The following is a 23118-nucleotide window of genomic DNA, read 5'->3' as shown; positions in this document are numbered from 1 at the left end:
CGTTTATTATGTTCTGCACAAGTATTTGAATTCAGCTATATATGTTTAATTTAGTTGCATTTTTATTTTCTTAAAATATGCCAAGTATCTATTAGTGGGTTACTACTTGCCTAGGTTGTTTGCATATTTATTTTGATGTAATGCATTTGAGAATGAATGAAGAAAATTGTCCCATCTCCTGTCTCTTTATCTTAAACCTTCTTAGAGTTTGGCCTACTCTACAGGCTCCCACCATAGTGGAAAGAGTTAGTTTTAGAATTCAACCAATGAACAATATGTCACTTAATCGCCTAGTCTCTCATCATCACCAAGTGACACCAAATTAAACGATGGAGAAATGAATCAAACCTAGGTAAGATAATCATTAACCTTGTAGAAAACATTTGGTAGTCAGAATCAAAATTCATTTTGGTGTTTTGGCGGGAAAAACATTAAAAAAAGGATATAATTTTCCCCTGAAAACCCAAATGATGAATTTCCCCAAATCATCATCAGAATAATATAGGTGTCGAAGTCTCAAGCATGAAGAAAGACGAGGGGCAGCTGATTGCAGCTAAGCGAGCGTACAAGAAGGCGTCGTCGGAAGGCAACCGGCAGGAAGAGGCGCGATGGGCGAACGTAATCGGAGACATCTTCAAGAAGCGAGGCGAATACGTCCACGCCCTCAAATGGCTTCGGCTCGATTACGAGGTCTCCATTAAGCATTTACCCGAGAAGCATCTGCTCCCCACCTGTCAATCCCTCGGTGAAGTTTATCTTCGCCTCCATCATTTCCAAGATGCCCTTATTTACCAGGTACAATCAATTCATTAAGCATAAATATATTATATTATATTATACTGAAGCTTTATGTGAGTTAAAATTAGGAGGGTTTTTATATGTACAAATGCTAAAAGAAAGGTTTACTTGATAAATAGGTTTACATAGATGAGATTATGAAATAGATCCCATGTTTGATGTTCTTTTTAACAGAAACGGCATTTGGATCTGGCAAAGGATGCAGATGACCTGGTCGAGCAGCAACGAGCGAGCACACAACTTGGTCGAACATACCATGAAATGCATTTAAAATCCGCAAGCGATCAAACCTCTCTTAGAAACGCCAAAAAGTATTTCATTTCCGCCATGAACCTTGCTCACACGCTCATAACATCAAACAAGCTCACGTTTCTAAAGGAATATGTCGACGCACACAACAATATAGGAATGGTTGAAATGGATCTCGACAACTTAGAAGAAGCCAAAAAGATGCTCTTAAAGGGCTTAAAAATATGTGATGAGGAAGAAGTGGCTGAAAACGATGACGCACGCACTAGACTTCATAATAATCTTGGCAGTGTTTACATGGAACTAAGGAAATGGGATAAAGCTAGAGCTCACATTGAGAAAGATATTGTGATTTGTAATAGTATTGGTCATATTCAAGGTGAGGCAAAAGGGTACATAAACCTTGGCGAGTTGCATTATAGGGTGCAGAATTACGAAGATGCGATTCTTTGTTATGAAAAGGCGATGAATTTGGCAAAACGTATGGATGACGAGTATGCTTTGGTTAATCATGTCAAGGAGAATATACAAGTTGTGAAAGAAGCAACTAAGGTGTTGGAGGATATGAAGAAAGAAGAGCAGAACTTTAACAAGTTGATAAGAAATATGACTGTGGCTCGAGGTACTTCGGGTGAAAGGAAGTGTTTGTTGCAACAAAATGCGTCTCTTGATCTCCTTATAGAGAAATCAAGCATCATATTTGCATGGAAGAAGGTATTGTTTCGAAAGTATCTTGATTGTTTCCCTATTAGTTATATTATTTTTATACAATTAAACTAATTTTTTTCTAATAGCATTGTGAGTTTGCCAAAAGGAAGAAAAAAATAGCAAACGAACTTTGCGACAAAGAAAGGTTAGGCGATTCATATCTTGTTATTGGTGAATCGTATCAAAAGCTTCGGAACTTCAACAAGGCCAAAAAATGGTACACGAAAAGCTGGGAGACGTACAAGTCAATTGGTAACATGGAGGTATTTTTGCTTGCAACTTAATACTTATGTTTTTGGTAATTTGATTCCCGTTTATGTTTACTTTTTTCTAGGCTTTTTTTACTTAAGAATAATGGTTATTATAGGGGCAAGCATTAGCAAAGATCAATCTTGGAGATGTTTTGGATTCGGTTGGTAAATGGTCAGATGCTTTGGAGGCATTTAGTGAAGGCTACAGGCAAGTATTGTTATTATTTTCATTGATAAAAATGCACATTCAAATTAGTGTTTTAATATTATTTTCTTTGTTGCAGAATCGCTCGTGAAGCTAACCTACTCTCTGTCCAACTGTCTGCACTAGAAAATATGCATTATAGTCACATGATCAGATTTGATAATCATGAAGAGGCTAGGTAATGTAACACTAATCAAACTTTTCAAAATTTTGATTATATGATCTTACAGCAAAGTCTTTTATACAAGATTTTCAAATAAAAATACAAAAGTCTCTCTCCAAGGAACACACTAAAAGTTATGTTTTATTTTGGTGTAATGAATGATAAGTTTGCAAATGACACCAGAATTGGTTTTACTATTCATTATTTCATTACACTAAAACTTTTGACATTCTAAATTAACCATTTTGGTAATTTGCTTTTAGTTTATACCATTACAGTTTAATATTATTTCAGATTATAGCTAAATTTTTAACTTAAAAAGCAAGCAATATCATACATGTATCATGCATGTATATATCTTAAGATGAAACTAGCATTGCGTATGATTTTTTTAGTGTATTTACTATTTCAAATGAGTAGGAGGTTGCAGTCAAAAATAGATAAGTTAAAGCAGTTAAACTCAACCAACAAGGTTGAACAACGAGAAAGCTGCTCTGAGACTGATACAGACGGGGAAGATTCACCACCAAAATCATACGTATCCAAAATGCATGAAAATGACGATTCAGCATTTGATGACGTCCCATTGGCCTCACTCGTTACCAAATCAAAAGGAAGAAAACATTGTACTTCTACAAAGTCTCTAGAAGCTTCTGCCACAAGCGTGCCTAGTCAGATAGTTAGCCGGAAACGAGGTCGTCTTGTTCTTTCTGATGATGAAGATGATGATAATGATAATAAGCAACATGTTGATGGTTCCACTTCTAATGAATGTGAGTTGCAATATATGTTATCTGAGGTAGCAAATATAGGTATGCATGGATTGGTTTTGAGCTCAAATCGAATCAACTATCAAAAATTTAAGTTACCTTTTTTTGGGTTTTGTCATTTGGGCTTGAAATTACTGGGACGAAAAAAATCTGCCCAAAATAATGAATCTGGGCTTTTTTTTGTTAATTCATAGTTAATTGATTATCACACATTTGGGCCTTGAATTTTTGTGCCTCACCATTTGTTTTTTTTATAAATTACTCGCCATTAAAAAATAAAAGTACATAAATTCAATAACAAAAGTTGGTCTTTTCGGTTCGATTTGGTTCTTGACACATGCAAAACCGAAACTCAGGACTTCTGTTTTTGTATAAACATAAATCAAACCATTTGTTTTGGGCTGGGTTCGGTTATGTCAGTTATTTTGGTTATAGATAACTTATTTCGGTTTCATGCACATCCTTAAATTTTAACAACTGGTAGTTTTAATCCTCATTGTTTTTAGTCATAAATAAAAATAAAACAATGTGCCAAACTGGGCCGAAATCGTCATCCTTACTGATTCATATTTATATCAATTCGAGTACAAAACAAACTGTCTTTTGTTGATTGCAGTTAAGAGTAGACAGAGTCTAAACAGTCATATTCATGAACATCAGGTAACACATGTTTTGATTTATCTTAGGCTGACCCGACCCGTTCTTATTATTGTTGGTTAACGGTAAGTAGTTTCGGGCGACACTTTTCAGGATGAACTTAGTGATTGCAATCCTCCAATACATCTGGAAGAAAGTGCTTGTTCCCATGAAGGCAGGAGTCCACATGAACCCGCTAACACTTCCAGTGGAGTTTCCGAAAATATATGTCTAAAGAACGGTCACTCTGGTCCCATTTTTGATGCTTGTGAAGATGAATATTGTGTGAGTATATGTTAGTTTCTTATTTATAAATATATAATATAATTATTTATTAAAAGCATAAAAGTTTTTATTCATGATAACCATTGATAGAAAAATTTAAAACTTTTGTTGGTTATTTGCTTACTTTTAGAAACATCTTATATTCAAAGTTGAGGATGACTTCGTACATATACAACCAGGCTCGTGTAAATTCGGCGATAAGATAAACATGGAACATATGAAGGTTGAAGTCGCATGCTTATACTTTGTGAAACTTGTTAAGGAGAACAGGTCCAGAGGTATGCTCTTCTTTTATTTAATATTAGAATCCATCTGCTTTTAATAAATTCATCATGTTTGAAGGTCTTTTGCCAATCATTCAACATTTCAAATGTGGAGGAGAAGTTTTGCAATCCTTGGATTCATTATATTCACCAAAAGATTATATTAGCGGAAAATGCTGGATTGAAGTCTCTATTGATCGTATGTGCTTCATAAATTGATAAATATCTTTCAGAAAATATGTTATGCAATTTTAATGAATGTTATCCTAGGTTGGGTGCCGAAGCGCTTAGTAAAACTTTATGTCGATTGTTGTAAAGATCTTTCTCAATCTCCCAACTTAAAATTGCTCAAGAAGCTGTATAGTTTAGAGGTAATAATAAACGGATTGTGAAATTTGAATTTGTTAATAATGACTGATTTACTTCATTATAACAGTTTATTATTATTATTATTAGGTGTCAGAGGATGAGATTGATGTCTCTGATTGTGAATTGGAAGATATATCCGCAGCACCGTTACTAAACTCATTACATTTTCACAAGACAATTGCTGCACTAAATCTTTCCCACAATTTATTAGGTAACAAACTTTTGATTATATTAAGTAAAATATTTATTTGTATTCATTTTGTTTACAAAACTGCCCTCATGACTGAACAGAAAGAGTTTAACGCCTGTTTGTGAAAAGCTCATCAACTGTTACAGTGTATGAACATAAAGGATGATTTATGTTGTTTCCTTAGTTTAAGTACAAAAAGAGAAATTTGCTATATACCTAAAGAAAGTGTAATTTATTCAAACTAGAATGCACGATATGTTATTTTTATGCAATATATTAATTTTTTTTGTATTTTCAGGAAATGTAACTATGGAAAAACTAAAACATTTGTTTCTGTCATCAAGTCAGAAGTATGGTGGTTTGGTTTTGGATTTGCATTGCAACCGTTTTGGTCCAACTGCCCTTTTTCAGGTTTTTTATTTGCTTTTTATATTTTTCTAAAATTGTTTTTATAATTTATTTCTTGTTTTGACTTACAGATTTGTGAATGTACTGTGCTTTTGTCACGTTTGGAAGTAGTTAATATCTCTAATAATCGCTTGACTGATGGAGGTGCTTCTTATCTTTCATCAATCTTGCAGAATTGTAAAGGTAATCTGGTATTTATAATAACGGTGAGGAGTGTGAGAAGGATTTGTGACCACAAAAAAATTCTCTTAAAAATAAGTTAAAAAAAAAATCATAACTCAAAATATAAATAAAAAATGAAAAAGTTTTAAAAACTAAAACGTTTCCGCCATCATTTTCGTTCAAAAAATAAAAAATAAAATAAAATTGACCAAAAGACACAATGCCGAGATCAAAGACACAAATATAACACAATATAAAAAAAAGACACAATGTCAAGGAAAAAAGATACAATAAATGACGAAAATAAACACAAAACACGTTGATCTTTTTCACTCATCATTGTGTTTTTTTTGAACGAGAAAGATGGTGGAAGCATTTTTTTTTTACTTTTTTTGTTTTTTTGTTAAATTTTGAGTTATGATTTTTTATTATTTTTTTAAAATCTTTTTTGAGGGGTTTTTTTGTGTGGCTACAAATTCTTCTTATCATTCTCATTTTTGTTTCCCTTTGTAGAATAACTTGACCCTTATAATATATTTTCGACTTTTTAAGTGTTTGTTAATGTTATAATAATTATAACGTGTGTCATTTTGTTTTGCAGATCTTTACAGTTTAAATATACAAAACTGCAACATTACATCTCGGACAATCCAAAAAGTTACTGACTCGCTCAATTCTGAATCCCGTCTTTCAGAACTTTTCATAGGTACAAACACACACGATATAGATAATAATAATAATGATAATAATAATAATAATTATTATTATTATTATTACTACTACTACTACTTAAATGTTTTAATGTTTAACAGGATACAATAGCTCCATATCAGGAAATGCCATGGTAAATCTGTTGGACAAACTTGCAACACTAAAGAGGTTTGCATTGTTATTGTTAAATTTCAGGGGTAATTTCGTATATCCCCATCAAAACAGTATATCATATTTACCGAGTAAAAAATCTAATATCAAATATACCCATCTTTAAATTTATGGCATTTACCCTTTTTATAAACAGTATGGATAAAGAAAAAGATAAGAGTATAATGTTCATTTTATAAATTGTACCTAAGAAAGTGAGTAAATATATCAAACCGGTATATTTTCTTTCATAATATCAATACGCCCATTTTCAAGTTTATGTCATTTATACACTTGCTTTAAAACTTGCTTAAAGATACTAGAGTATGGATAGCGAGAAAGAGAGGGTATAATGATCATATTATAATTTGTACTTAAGAAAATGGGTAAATATGAAATTTTAAGTATTTGAACTCATATTTCATAATATCATTACACCCGTTTTCAAACATGACATTTATATTCTTTTTAAAAACTGCACTTAAGAAAACCCGTAAATGCGAAATTTTTAATATTCTAAATGCATATATCTGATATCAATTTTTCTAGCTGGGTAAATACGATATTATGCAAGGTTTCACAGGTATAATTTTTAATTGTGTTTTAATTTAAATGCAGCTTTTCTCAAATAGGATTAAATGGCATAAAGCTAACAAAAAATGCCATTGATAGTCTTTCTAATCTCATCAAAACATCATGCTTGTCACATGTGATGATTGGAGAGACAAATATTGGAAATGTGAGAAATCATTCCCGTCTCGTTTAACTTTAACATAATTACTGACATGTTTTGTTGTTTGCCATATTATCTTTATGGTTTGTATCTTTGTTCATATAGGAGCGGGCCCTACAGCTGTCTGAGTCATGGAACAGTGAGAATTGTGAACTCGTGAAGCTTGATTTGTCGTATTGTTTTCTTACGTCAAATTTTATCATGAAAGCTGTTACGGATGAATCTTTAATCAGTGGTATGCTTTATTTGAATATTGAAGGGAACCCGCTCATGCCAGAGGTATTCTTTACTTACATGACCCGTTTATCTGAATGAGTCAAACTAGTTGTAATCAAGTTGTAAACTTGTTAAGTAGGTTGGCTGGTTGTAATGAATTGGGTAAATGAGTTCGGGGGTTGAGCTATTTAACAAAACGGGTTAAATAAGTAAACCCGAACACGACTCATTTAATTAAACAGGATCGGATAGGTCAACTGGAACACGACCTGGTTCAAGCAAACAGGTCAACTGGAACAAGACCCGTATAATCAAACAGGTCAACCGAGCACGAGCTATTTAATATATGGGTCAACCTGAACATGATCTTTTTATGTAAACATGCCAAACCGTGCACAGCCTCTTTAATTAAGCAGGCCTACCCCACATGACCCGCTTAATTAAGCATGTCAACCTGAACACAACCTGTTTATTTTATACGGGTTGGATATGACAACCCAATACCTGATTATTTTTTGCCATGCCCTGCTTCGTGTCAGAAATCGACACCCTTAATTGATAGCCAAAAGATTCTAACAAGAATGAAATCTCGAATGCAGGGTGGCGTTGCCATGTCATCACTACTGAAAAATCCGAATTGTTGTTTAAAAGTCGTTAACTTGAGCAAGTGCCAGCTCGGACTCATTGGCATACTCGGTATACTAAATTCGTTAGCCGACAACACGTCTCTAGAGGAACTTAACTTATCAGAAAACACTCTTGAACACGAGTACAACACTCTGGTCAAAGTCAAACCACACGAAAATGAGGAAGTCAACCAAGATTTGTTGGAACTCGAGGTTGCTGCTGATAGTGAAGATGAGTCAGAACAAGAAAAGATGTGTGTTGACCAGTCACTCGAGTCAAAGTCAAAGCCCACATTTATTCAACAACTTTCATCTGCTATTTGTATGGCGAAACAGCTTCGGGTACTTGATATAAGTAACAACGGGCTCTCTGGAGAAACGTTTTATGTCGTATGGTCAACGGGTTCAAGAGATAGTTTGGCCGAAAGTCATATTGAGGGAAACACTATTCATTTATCGGTTGAGCCTAATCAATGTTGTAGCATCAAACCATGTTGCACAAGGTTTTGATTTTTATTCTGAATTATTACATTTGTTTGTCATTTGAACATTGAAGTTATGTTATAGTGGTGATAATGGTTTTGATTTTGATTCCGTATTATTACACGAGTCAAGAGTTCCCTATTAAACGGATAGGCTTTGATTTTGATAATGGTGATAATGGTTTTGATTTTGATTCTGTATTATTACACGAGTCAAGAGTTCCCTATTAAACGGATAGGCTTTTTTATGTACTTGTTAGTTTGTTAAGAAAATAAACACGTTCGAGTTCGTTCATTGAAAGTTGCGTAGATATCTAAATTGAAGTCTAAAATACCATCCAACATTTCATAATAACCAAATCAAAATTTGAAAACATTAGATGATTAAAAAATTGATTTTCCCGGCCAAATACGTTTTTCCGGCGACCTGAAACTAACAACGTTAGGATTCTGTTAGCCGTGGATTGTTAGAAACAAATACATTAAAAGTTGGGACCATCAATGACCAATTCGTTAGTTGGTACCGGTAATGACCAAAAGGTAATAGATGAGACCAATAAAAACCAATTTTCATTATAAAAGACTCAAAAAAAATCAGATGATTAAAAAAAGACTCAAAAATATCTGAAGACATTAGATGATTAAAAATAGACTAAAAAAAATCAGCTTTGGGCAAATGTGCGGGTTTTATTCACAACTTACAAAACACTTGTCATTGAAGGTTGGCTGACATGAAGGTGACTAGGGGTGGCAATCTTGACCCATTGGTTGAATGAGTTGAATCAAAATATATAAGATGGGTCAGAATGGGTCAAACTAAAAATAGAAAATGATTGAAACGGGTCAAAACATGTTGACATTTCTCGGTTTTTTTTATGGAACGAGAAAAACGGAAAAAACTTTTTTGGTATTTTTACTTTTTAAGTTTTTTATTTATATTTCGAGTTATAATTTTTCAATTATTTTTTTTGAATTTTTTGGTGATCCATAAAAAAAAACCCGAAAAATGTCAACCCGTTTTGACCCGTTTCAATCATTTTCATTTTTTAGTTTGACCCATTCTGACCCATCTTATACTTTTTGATACAACCCATGGGTCAAGATTGTCACCCATAAAGATGACGGGTTGTTGGGTAAAAATAACAAATTCGGTTAAACAAACAGAAGACATGGGAGTTAGCCTTAATGTATGCTTGCATAAAGTAGTCAAAGATGGGGAATATACTGATTTTTGGAAGGACATTTGGTTAGGGAGATCGAGTATAGGAGATATGTTTCCGAACCTATTTGCAAGAGAAAAAATGAAATTGTGTAAAGTAGCCGATAGAGTTTGTTTAGGTACAGAAGGGGTGTTGGGTTTCAAGTGGATGTGAAATGTTAAAAATTTGTCAGCTTTAGAAACGAAGGAACAAAGATTTGGAGGACATGGTATATTGTTATAAGTTTGAGTCTAGTGAGGACATGTGGTAGTGGACTAAGGATATGTGCCTTCTCGGTTAAATCCTTAAGGAGGTTACTACAGGAACATGGTATGGGTTAAACTTAAGAGGATTAATTTTATTGGTTTAAATGGATTCCTCAAAAAGTGTCATGTTTTGTCTAGAGATTAATAAAAGATCGGATCCTGACGACAACAGACCTTGCTCAAAGGGGATTAAGTTTTGGCTTGGTTGAATGTAAGTTATGTAATGCAGGGGATGAGGAGTCAAAAAACACACGTTTTGGAGCTGCAAAATAGCATCCGAGGTTTGGGGAAAAATAGCATCTGAGGTTTGGGTAATTCTCTAATGTCGGTGTTGGAGTTTGCTAGTAAGGCGTCCATATCCAAGGTCTACAAAAAAGTTTGGTTATCTATATTATACACTATGTGCTGGGTGTTGTGGCTGAACCGAAATGACTTCGTCTTTAATGGAAAGAAGAAGGCTGTGGCTAGCTTGGTTGGTCAGATAACGATGTTGGCGTTTAATTGGATAAACATTAGATCTAAAAGGTCTAAGCTGATGTGGGATTCATGGATATCTAACCCTTTATATAGTTTTTAGCCAGGCCATTTAAGTTATGGTTTTTTTAGTCCTTCAGTTTTGTGTACTTATCTTAGCTCGCTAAGTGCCTTTTTTTTAATATATTACAATTAAAAACAAAAAATAAAAGAAAATGCAAGCTTTAGAACACCATCTTCAATCACAATCATCAAATCAGATCAATGAACCATCCATATTAAAAATCATAACAATGATAAGTAATTAAATACATGGGTTAAATTAAAATACAAAAGATAACAACAATAAAAAGGGTGAGAACGAATCTAATAAACTGATCTTAGATTTGAATGCTAAATATTAATTTAAAAGAAAAAATTGATGGAAATGACATAAAGGTAATAACCCACTTTTGTTAACTTTTTTTCTCCATATGCAAGACATATATCAATTCCCTCATTATTTTAAAATGTTCATAACTTTTTCATACATCATTCTTTAAAAAAAAATTCACCATAATAACAACCGTTTTTTTTAATCTTTAATATGACTATCATATTGTTATATAAATATTAGTGGGATTTTATACTGTGTTATTGGTTGTTCGTGGTGTTTTAAATTGAGTTTAATATGCATTGTGTTATAGACTTTTGTTATTGTACTAACAATGGATACTCATATTAAAGATAAAAAATAAAATAAAGATTACATTATTGTATCTTTTTGTTTGTGCTCATCATTTGTCTTTCTACTTATCATTATGTTTTAGTCATTGTGTAATACGTTCATTGTATTTTGTTCGGTATTGACATGTGTTACTTAATTTGAGAAAAGAGTATTACGTTCATTTTACGTTCATGTCATTGTTTAATATGTAGTTTCCATTGTGTTTTACGTTTCAGGTCATTGTGTTATATGTATTCACCATTCTGTCATTGTGTTGTATGTATTTTTCATTGTGTTTTACGTTTCAGCTTATTGTGTTATATGTATTAATCATTGTGTTTTATGTATGAGATAATTTGTTGTTATTTAATCATTATATTTACGTATTATTATTACACAACGATGAGATGAGCACCCGTACCGGTACCGACAATACCGATCCCGAAAATCACCAATTCTTGGTACCGGTACCGGTATTGAAGGCCAAATTTCGGGAAATACCGGTACCGTACCGTACCGTACTGGTACCAGTCGTACCAATCCTGAAACTCAAAACTTTGGTACTGATTCGATACCAAATCGGCACCGGTATTGAATTTGCTCATCTCTACACAACAGTGTTATTGACATTTAAAAAACACAATTATGACTTGAAAGACAAAATGACAAACAAAAAGATACAATGACGTAATTTTTATTTATATATAACAAAGTCATACTCATATTAAAGATATAAAAACTCTAGTTATTATAGTAATTAAAAAAAATCATATGAAAAGGTTATAGAGGTTTTAAAATGATAAGAGAAAAGTGTACTTTTACTTTTGTACAATTTTTAATATTGGTCCTCACTTAACACATGCCAATTAATTATGACTTCTAACACTTTAAATTTTTGTTAGTATTTGTAGAATAACTCAACCCTTAAATACATAAACAAAGTGTTTTAAAATAAGGAAATCGCAAAATAAATACAACTGTTTTAAAATATGAAAACCAAATTATTTATAAAGTAAATAAATGATGAGCACATATTAACAAACATAACAAGACAAACAAACATGATCAATGAACAATCAAGCTGTAGTTCACAACGCTTGCTCCAATTTCCAAATAGGGATAAAATCAAATTATATAGCCTTGAATTGTCTATAAAAACCAGGCTTCCATCTCAATATAAGTTTAACTTAACAACATATAAACAAAATAACAAAATTTCCTATTTCTCCCCCTTTACACTAACAATAACCTCTTAACTTGTAGCACACTCAACAGCATAAGGATGGCTTTTGTCAACATATCTTTCCCATAAAGCCCTGTACCTCTCTATCCCAATCTTTAGCCACGGTTTCATATTCCCATTAAAATGAACCACGGCTGCACTCTCAATGAGCCTCCTATCAATACTAACATCGAACCCGAGTCCCAGCACGTGCCACCTACGGTCTAACGGCTCGGTGCGCCCATAAAAGGTCAAAAGTCCAGCTGGCAAAGTACCTAACTTCCATAAGTTCCCATCAGCATTCTGTTCCTCCCAATAATGATACACACTTGTCACACTAGCATTCCTCCAAGCCACCAGATCAAACACGTTTAACCCGAACGCCCACCCGCACCCTTGCGGGTCAATCTTGGAGCTCAAAACCGGGTTTGAAAAGTTGAGATATTTATACAACCGGCGATGCGCTTCGAGGCATGTTTCGACCGCGCCGTTGACGTTTCCGTGAAGGTCCAACGAGAATAAAGGAGTGAGATCTTTTTGAACGATGACGTCATCATCAAGAAAGATGATCTTTTCAAGGTGGGGGTAGATTTCCGGGATGTAAAACCGGAGATGGTTTAATAGAGATTCGTACATTTGGATTCTCGGGGAACCAAAAAATCTGACCACTGGTGAGTAAGACGCATTCAACCAAGTCAAATCTTCAACCTTTTGGATTTCAATCATGGACCCTTTAAAGTCATTAGTAACAAACCATGCTTGCATTGCTGCATAGTGGGCACGATTCGTGACAATGTGAAACACAAGTTGTTTTGGGTGGTCCGCATTTGATACAGTGGAGTTGACCACAGCGGATACCGCCACCAAATTATCTGAAAATAAGCAGAAATGATAAACATTGTTATCCAACAATCTTGGGGAGTTGTTGTTCTCATCCGCAAGCTCCTTAATCGTTTCGTTTTTAATCCAATCCGCCACAAGTTTAACATTAACGCAACAAAGATTCTTGGGAAGCGATTCGGCGGCTAAACTTCCAAAAAACGCGGTTTGAACGGTTGCTGCGTTTGCGCGTTCTTCAAGAGCTTGAATGTGAGATTTCATGGTCATCATTGTGGTTGCAAGGTCATAATGAGCATCTTGTGATTTGAGAATAAGAGATGATAAGCTAATAATTAGGGGCTTGGCTTCTTGTTGCGTGATGGGGTCCGCACGCATGGCGGCTTTTGAAAGCAAAGATTGACAGTTTCTTATTTTGGAAGTTAATTGCCAAGCAAGATGCAGGTTGTTGTGTTCTTTTGCCAGGACTAAATAAGCTTTTGCAAGTGACATTTGCTCTAATAGTTGTCGCGCGTATGAGTTGCCATTATTTAACTCCTTTGTTAGATTCAACTTGTGTGTAACTTGTATGTTTCTAGCATTCCGATCCTGAAATAGTAAATACAATGACAAAATCTATAAATCAATCAATCATACCCAGTGAAGTCCCACCAACAACAAAGCTATAAGTAGGGTCTGGGGATGACAAAATCTAAAAAATACTTCCTTTATACAATCTTTAGAATTTGTAAATCATTAATATGGTAAATATAATAACAGAAGTTATGTTATAGCAGCAATAGCATAACTTTATTTAATAAAGCAATTTAGGGAATTTATGTGTTTTAAAACATTTTGAGCTTTATTTGACCTGTTTGCTTTTAAATTGTATCTTTTAGTTTACCCCATTCAACCGGTTATATAAGACCAAACCTGCTTAGAGGGGTAGGAACTATCACTTTTATATGTTCACTATGTTAGCATCATAAATCTTACACATATTATTAATTGTGTTTCTTAGAATAGAAATTGAGATGAAACAAAAAACAAAAAAAACACAAATAACCTACCTAACTAGGGAGTCAAGCTGCTCATGAGCTACTCGAGATCGGCTCGCTAAAAGCTCAAATCGAGCCGAGAATAAACGAGCTCAAGGCGAGCTCGAACCTAAAAATAAGCTTGTTTAAGAGGGGAAGGGGCACTCATGGGTTCTACCCATACATCGGCTCATCCGGCACTGGCACAGACTACAAATTACTGATAAATTAATTATTAATTCATTTTAATTCTCTAACCTTTGCCATGTAATCAATTTTATGTGGCAAACCTTTGCCATAGAATGAAGCCATGCACCCTTACCCACATGAGGTGGCGGCGGTGTTGCTATGTGGTCATGCACCCCACCCATATGGGTGCCCCACCCTCTCTGAGCCTAAATTTCACTTATCAGGCTCGAAGTGGCCTGCGAGCCTATGATCTATAGCAATTTTATTTAATAAAGTATAAATATACACACACACACATAAATATATAGATATATCTTATAAATTCTGATAATAAGACGTAAATAATACAATAATACACATTATGTAACATAAAAACTGTTAGTTTTAATTGTTATGTTCACAGGTTATGAAACGGGTCAGCTGCAACCCTTGGTATTTTACTGCTGTTAAAGCTTTTTAAACCTAGGGCAATTTTGTAATAGGTAAGGTAAACAGCTGGTGTGTCAAGTTGTTGTATTAGGATAAGTTAAAATAATGAAGGTTATCATATCTAGGAAGATAAGGTTGTAACTTGCAACTAGTTGTGCAAGTTGTTTTAGATTATGTAGATTTTATGTTTTATGTTTTAGTATAAATAGGTGACTAAAGTGTCTTGTAAAAATGTGGTGGTTTAATCCCTTTAATACAAAAACAGTTTTGTGACTTTGATTGCCAACAAAAACTATAACTGAAATACATATAAAAGTAATTCAATGCATATAAGATAATTAATAAATGATAAATGAGCCACACCGAGTTTGAAAATCTAATCACGGGCCAAGCTTTAGAAATGGAGCTAGAAACGAGCCGAGTTTAAACTCGTTCTCTCACAAGTTAAACTTTCTGAGCGCGGGTCTAGTCAAGATCGGGCTCGGCTTGTTTGCACCTCGATTCCTAACTATCTTAAATTATCACCTAGTTGATTCCATGAGGTAACGTCTATAGCAATGGAAAAAGAAGCGTTACTGACTCGGTATATAATTGGTAACATATGGCAAGATATGAGTCTCATTTACTAAGTACAAACTTGCATCACTCAAAATCAAAGTCAACATAAAAAAGTTATTAGAAAATGAATTTATAAACCGTGTTAAAAATATGAGCTTACAGAAAAAGGTTTGGTGAAATGTTAGTTTTTGAACTGAAGTTCTTTTAAAAAGTACTCGCGTTCAAACATTATAGACCTGTTTTGCAATGGCAAGATAGTATTAAAGAAGCCAAAGTAAAAGAACATCTAAAAGAATAAAGATGAGCAAAGAGCCCCACAAAAAGCAAATAGTATAAATCAAGAATAGACAATCTTTTAGTTGATGTTTGGTGAATTCTAACATATGTAACTCAACATTTGAAACATATCAACAAACAAAAAATTCAATACTCTTGTAAACAATCAAGATAGTTAGGCGGGCCCATGAATTTTTTTTACTAGTTGAAAATCAGTGCACACTACGGCATAAACAATGTCACCTACTTAAAAAACCATGAGTTGTGTAATGCATACAAAACTATGTGATAGTCTTTCATTGTAATCTTTAAGAGTTACTGAATAATGTTGGTTTGATTTAATTTTGTTCTAGCCAACAATATAACCTTTCTTAAATATCAAACCAGGCAAAATCTACAACAACTTTAACACCTAGAGTGAATTATTCTATCAACTTACAGTTCACACCGGAACAAACTAAATAACAGATTTTTCCTAAAATATTCAAATCCAATTAAAATAATAATAATATTACTTACCAATAGTTGGTGGTGTTGAAGGCGATCTTGAGTTTGAGTTTGATGGTGAAGAATAATAATAATAAGAAAGCCAGCAGCAAGAGAGAAGAAGCCAAGAAACAACCAGATCCAAATTGAAAGCCTCCACCGGACCCGGGCGGCTCGCCGGCGCATAATTATATTATATATTTATTAAGAACCAAATCACCTATCAAACTGGATCAGATTCGATTATGGGTTCATCAAGATTCAGTTTTAGAAAAACCCATCAATGAATTAAGTAACGGTGGGTGTTTGATAAATTCACAAATGCAAGTGATAAAAGTGTCGGCTTGGGGGGAATGCGACAGACTGTGTTTGATTTCCTTGTGTTAAGACGATGGAACTTATTTGGGGGAAAACATATTCATGTGGTAAGTTATAACATGTGTATTTAGCTTGTATTCTAAGGGGGTGTTTGGTACAGAGAAAAAAAATGAAAAGAAATGGAAATGGAAATGGGAGAGAAATGGAATTGGTGAGAAATGGAAATGGGTGGAGATTTGAAAATCATTTCCTTTATTTGGTACAATAGAGAAATGGGTGGAGAAATGGCGGAGAAACGGGAGCAGAGACCCTAATCACCGGTGGCTCATCGCAGGTCGGAAGTGGCCGGAAGTGGTGGCTCTAATCGCCGGTCGGCATCATCATCATCCTCGCAACACCCTAATCGTGATTTAGGGTTCCGATTTAGGGACGTGGGTTATGAACGGACGCGAACGCAGAAGTGGCGGCTCATCGCCGGTCGGCATCATCATCATCCTCATCGCAGAAGTGGGTTTCCTGAGTTGGCCGGAAGTGGCGGCGGCGAATCTGTGATGGCCGGCGGGAGGAAGGGATGAAGAAGGGAGTAGAGAAATCCATTTCTCTTCCAAATGGAGAGAAATCCAATTCTCCAATTTTACACTAAACCCAATTCCCAGAGAATTGAAATTCTCTACCCAATTCTCCTCTCAATTCTCCCAAACAAGAGAAATTCAATTCTCCACCCACAACTCTCTCTACCAAACACCCCCTAAAAGTTGATAAGCTTTTTTTAAATGTTTGTTTGTGTTAGTTTTTTATTTAGTTTATGTTAGTAAAATAACCAAAAGGAGCATGGTCACATATTACCACATATATTATATTTTATATGTATTTAAGTTTCTTTTTATGAGTTATACCATCCGTTTAAAATAAATTTATATCGAGGAAGACGTAAAACTTCTACAAAAATACATTAACATTCAATAAACATTCATCTTGGTTTGGTTAGATCTCCTCTAATCATATCTCTAATCGCACTCATGTATAAATCATCTATTCTACGTTGTGCACTTGTGTCTTCATCTATTTTATTAATGTCACTAGACCCTCGACTATCAATACCATTATTTGGAGTGTAAGATTCTTGTTGCGCCTTGTTAAATCCTTCATCACATGTATCTTTTTTTTCTAATGTAATTATGAATTGTCATTGATGCTAGCACGATCTTCACTTGTGTCTCGTAGGTGTAATTGACATGCATATGTCGTAATATCTCCCATCAAGCCTTCCATACTCCAAAAATTCATTCAGTGACATTTCTTAATGATGAATGATGATAGTTAAATATCTCTTTAGGTCCTCTAGGAGCACGACTATCAACCGTTTTTCCACGACGAAAATCTTGTACATGATAACAAATGTTGGTTCCTATATATGGATCAAGATAACCTCTAGTATTTGGATATCCAGCATCAACAACGTAATATTTAGCTATAAGGAATAAAATACATATCCAGCATCAGCAGTGACTCCACCAATACGAAAAAAAATGTGCATCATTCGCATACCGGTAGCAGCTTCAAATAGGTCATATATCAATTCTCTTTCGCGAAAAATATAGAAAAAAGGAGTATGTGCCCCAATATCTGCCATAAAAGGGCAAAGCCATAACAAATGCGAAGCTATACGACTTAACTCCAACATAATGACTCTGATATAACTGGCCCTTTTAGGGACTTTAATATTGCCTAATTGCTCTGGCGCATTTACAGTTATTACTTCTGTGAATATAGTAGCTAAATAATCCCAACGTGTTACATATAGCAAATATTGTATAATTGTTCGATTTTCCGCAATTTTTTCCATACCTCTGTGTAAATAACCCAATATTGGTTCACGGTCAATAACATCTTCACCATCTAGAGTAACAATGAGTCGAAGAACACCATACATTAATGGGTGGTGAGGTCCCATAGTTCCTATCATGAGGTCTTTTCTTGTAGATGGTACAGTCATAGGTTTTTCCTAATTCATTCTTCAATGAATTGCTGAAAGTGAAAAGAAGTTCATCAAACTTATATAAAAAGTAAAATAAAACATAAGGTTTAAGAAAACATGGAATGGTACTAACCACCATCATTTGAGTGCAAATGAGTAACTTACATCCTTACACAAATAAGCTTATTCAAATAAGCTAAAAAACTATCTTCAAATAAGCTTCTTCACATTATCCTATATAAGCTAATAAGCATAAGCTTAAAAAGCTAAGCCAAACACCAAATTAAGCTTATCTTGTTAAAAAAAAAAAGCTAAAAAACCTATAAGCTTCACTAAAAAAGCTAGGCCAAACACCCCCTTATTGGGTTAGGCTAAACTTACTTCACTTACTTCCTCGTGTACTTGTCATACCCCCTCTTCTATACTTTCAATTCCGTTAACAATTTTATTTGATATATTACTACACTCTATCATTTTTTATAAAGTTTATCATAATAGTAATATTGATTATTTTTTGTAAAGATTTTTTTTATTTTATATCTTTTTGTGTGTATTATTCTTTATAATAATAATAATAATAATAATAATATTTATTATATATTTAAAGACTTAATGATATAATCTCCTTATGAAAGCAATAAAACGAGTTGTATATTTTTATCATATTATATGTCTCCCGTCCGACAAAAAAAATCCTTTGAATATATTTTGTTAGGTTTGGGCATATAAGATTATTGTCACATTATAAAAGAACCAACTTGTTGATCAAGTCAATCTTGTTTAATCTCTTTTATTGGTTTAAAAAAATGTGATTTTTTAAAAGATGTTGTTAGAGTGTTAGGGCATAGATTTTTATGCTGAGGATACGTTATCCTTATGTAACTTTAGGATCACTTGTCCTTAGGATCTGTTCCAGGTTGCACATGATCAAGGATCATCTGCATTATTTCTTTACTAACATTTGTTTTATTTGAATGGTGGTGTGATTAACAGGTTCAATGGTTATAAGACTTAGTCCGCCTACTTATCCGCAAGTCCGTGAAGTTGTGCACATGGTCAAATAGCTACAACGGATCATGGAGAAGTGGCGAGATTATAGGACTTATTGTTAGCTTATATTTTTGTATATAATGAGCTTATGATCGGCTTAGGAAGACACAACCTACACACTGTTTACATACGATTATCACAGCTCACTAGCAGAGATTGTTCTAGTTTTTCCCTCGTTTGCAGTTAGCTTTGTTGGGTATTATATTTTAGACCGACGCATCGAATCGTTACTCGTTTATAATAAGAAATTAAAGAAAGACAACAAGATATTATAACGAGTAATTGAAGCATTTGACGGGTGAAATATTATATTATATTTTATTCCTTTGGTCTTATCCAAGTGGCGGTGGAGTGAAGACCAAGGCACAAGACTAGCATAAATAGATGATTTAGGTCATTTGTTTAGGTCATGTGTGCATTGTGAGATTTATTATTGTATTAGGAGAGTTTTCCCCCGGGGAAGAGATCTCCCCGGGTGGCCGTTCCTTTGTATGTATGAATGTATGTATGAGTGTTCTTCATGACAATCATTCGGTTAATGAAATCATACTACTACATCTATCTATTGTGTTTCGATTACATACAATTGTTCATCCTACTTTATTGATTATTGTTAATCGAAACGAACTCTCCACATCCGTCCATTATTATCATTCAAGAGTGAATACGTGTTATGATTCGATCCATGAACCGAACTCGTTTATCACCGTTCGACACGCTTCCGCACCGGGGCTCGGTTATGTCAATTGGTATCAGAGCGAGGTTACCGACTCGTTCAGACTAACCGCTGAACTTGATTCATTTCGCTCTTGAATCCGTCATGGACGTTAAACTTGAAGTTTGTTGAAGTTTTTTGAGGGATTTGGATGGAATTTGATGTCTTGAAGATGATTTATGTGAATTGATGTTTGAGTTGATGATAAGTTCAGAGATTCAACATCGTTTTCACGTTTATACGTTCATATTCGTCCAAATCTACATCTTCGGTTCATTTTTGGTAAGTTCGTTTATATTAGATTATTCATCTATGAGTATTTGATGAAATGATCGAATGATTTATGATAAAATGATGAGTTGGAGATGATTTGATGAGATTTAAGCGATCAATTTCATGTATAAAGTGTTTACACTCATATCTGAAAAATTAGGGCTCATATGTTCGTTTTGGGGAAATCATAATTAATGTTACTTAGGGCAAATTGGTGACTGATCCGGTTCATATGATGATTATGGTGTGTTTCGTACCAATTTGGATGATTAATTTCACGATTTGGAGGATTTGTTTTAGCCCTACACGAGTAGTTGATGAATAGTGCAGATACAAACGGGTTGTCGCTGCTATTTCAGAATTTTCTTGACGGGCAGTTATGATTTAATTCACGAGTTATTTAGTCAGGTGTTTGATCAGCTGCAAGTCCAATAAGTTGTTGATGGTATTACGGCTCGACCAGATTGGGGATCAATGTGATTTGTAGCTGCTGATTTGGTTATTCACGAGTAGATGTTGCAGTTGATGTTTTCTATTCACTAGTACTTGGTTTGCTGATTTGCTTCAGCTGATATGATAAGAGGTCACGAACATTAGTGCACGGTTATTTCTGGGCAGATTCAATGTGTGTATTTGAGCATCTTATTCATGAACAGATGATAAGTGTTCGAAGTTAGTTGCTGATTGAGATTGTTGTTCATGGGTAAATAACGCATTTCAACTAGTTTGCTGCTGATATTTTTTCCCGAACCGCTGCAGTAGGGGCATTGTAGTCTTTTTGCAGCTGTAACAAGATTGATGCAGAATATACATGTTGTTGCACAAAGTCTGTTTGAGATGTTTCATAATTTTAGCAGTGGTACAATGTGGTCTATGTGGTGTGTGCGGGCTGATTATGTAGTTTTAGAGGGTAATATTGTTGCTTCACTAATTTATAAGTACAATGTTACTGATATGATGCAACTTCTTACTGCTAATATATGTATCGACTAGTAGATGTTGGTTGGATTTGAAGAAGTTAGAGTTAGTTGCTGCACTTTAAACTATCATTCGCAATCAGATGTTGCAGCTGAATGAATTTAGTTACTAAAAGATGAGGATGCTTGTAGGGTTGAAAGCTGCTGATATAAAACAGGTTTTAATGAACATTTTCCGCCGCTGATCTATTTATTAACGAACACTCATAATTGCTGCTTTTGCAATATTAGAGGGCAGTATGGTCACTTTATTGCTGATATGAAGGTTCTGAAACTTGCTGTTGTTGCTGCACTATTTTACATCGGGACAGTTTGGTCTCGAGCTCTTTGTTGCTGATATGAAACTTAACGATTAACTAGAGTTAGTAACAACAGTGTGTTGATGAGTTGATATGTTTTTGCTGATGTGTAGTTTTAGTTAATGTTCGGATAATTTCCAAGTAGCTATGGTTGTGACTGGACATTTAGTACAGTGTGCTGGTCTCGAGTAAACAGGGCTGCTGTTCTCTATCAACTTTGCTAATAACTTCACGAATAGTTGCAGCAAGGGTTGTATGGTCATTTTTAGTGCTGATACAAGATTTCAACAGTGTGTAGAAGCTGTTAATGCAATGCAGCAGGGGTATTTTCATATGTTTGATGCTGAAACAAAGGTTATTGCAGGAAATATCAAATGTTCGGTGTTCGAAATATATTCTGTTGCAAAAAGTTGACTTTCAAAGTCAAACGGGCCAAGATAAAGAAAAGATTGTATACTCGCTTACCGGTTGACTTTCTGACCAAGTGTTCTACATGAAAAATGTTTGCCCAAGTATGAGTGACCGTTCGGAAGTGACTTTTCTGGTCAAGTCGGCCGTTGACTGTGTTGGGTCAACGAGGGGTATTTTGGTCATTTTTGAAGATTATTGAGCAAAAATTGTTTCACAACTTCAACAATGTGATTACAAGAACAAGATGGTTGATTTATCCGGATCATTTCAAGAGTTGACCATGTCAAATGTCAACTTTCAACCACAAAAGGTATCTTTTAATGCGTTTATTTTGAATATTTATCAACAATACTTGATAGGGATGGTCAAGATTGTTTGAATTGAAGATGTTCACCCGCACTTGATTTAAAGACACATTCGTTTATGACATTGCAACGAAATTGGGGGAGAAAAATTATATGGAATTTCATTGCATATTTTGGTCGAATCAAGTGAAAGACTCACTTTAAGGAAAATTTTTTAGTTTATTTCCTTTTGCGGTTTTGGATTAACTCGTAGTTGATCATTGAAGTTTGAATCCTCGATCTTATGCCTATACAACTATATCCGAAAGAGATAATGAGAAGATGATTTGAAATGAAAAATGGGAGACTCTTATTGTGAGGGGGAGAATTTCTATGAAAGGGATCGGGTTATGAGGTGATCGTGAAAGTGATTCGATGGCATCGGCCTAAGGGGGAGATTGTTGGGTATTATATTTTAGACCGACGCATCGAACCGTTACTCGTTTATAATAAGAAATTAAAGAAAGACAACAAGATATTATAATGAGTAATTGAAGCATTTGACGGGTGAAATATTATATTATATTTTATTCCTTTGGTCTTATCCAAGTGGCGGTGGAGTGAAGACCAAGGCACAAGACTGGTATAAATAGATGATTTAGGTCATTTGTTTAGGTCATGTGTGCATTGTGAGATTTATTATTGTATTAGGAGAGTTTGCCCCCGGGGAAGAGATCTCCCCGGGTGGCCGTTCCTTTGTATGTATGAATGTATGTATGA

The 23118-nt window shown here is 34.4% G+C and overlaps 2 protein-coding genes across 2 annotated transcripts; one reads left to right on the top strand and one right to left on the bottom strand.

The window, feature by feature from the left end:
• The first annotated feature begins 522 nt into the window (after positions 1–522).
• On the top strand, positions 523–8481 carry LOC143610867 (protein TONSOKU-like). The gene is made up of 19 exons (XM_077085227.1): positions 523–795; positions 973–1761; positions 1842–2018; positions 2123–2214; positions 2291–2389; positions 2795–3147; positions 3761–3804; positions 3895–4065; positions 4196–4343; positions 4408–4527; positions 4599–4699; positions 4785–4908; positions 5186–5298; positions 5367–5478; positions 6059–6163; positions 6270–6336; positions 6937–7057; positions 7157–7330; positions 7867–8481. The coding sequence occupies exons 1-19, from the start codon at positions 523–525 to the stop codon at positions 8401–8403; spliced, it is 3720 nt and encodes a 1239-aa protein (XP_076941342.1). The 3' UTR covers positions 8404–8481.
• Positions 8482–12184: 3703 nt separating this feature from the next.
• LOC143610869 (hexosyltransferase GAUT11-like) lies at positions 12185–16219 on the bottom strand. Its single transcript, XM_077085229.1, has 2 exons — positions 16067–16219; positions 12185–13667 (listed from the first exon to the last, which is right to left on the bottom strand). The coding sequence occupies exons 1-2, from the start codon at positions 16217–16219 to the stop codon at positions 12273–12275; spliced, it is 1548 nt and encodes a 515-aa protein (XP_076941344.1). The 3' UTR covers positions 12185–12272.
• Positions 16220–23118: the final 6899 nt, after the last annotated feature.

Source organism: Bidens hawaiensis, unplaced genomic scaffold (genome assembly GCF_021521415.1).
Source record: "Bidens hawaiensis isolate Kalapana, Puna unplaced genomic scaffold, B.hawaiensis_p1.1 tig00028533_1, whole genome shotgun sequence".
In the NCBI taxonomy this organism is placed as follows: domain Eukaryota; kingdom Viridiplantae; phylum Streptophyta; class Magnoliopsida; order Asterales; family Asteraceae; genus Bidens; species Bidens hawaiensis.
The sequence above is the reverse complement of the archived record's forward strand: the minus strand, read 5'-3'. Positions and strand labels throughout refer to the sequence as shown.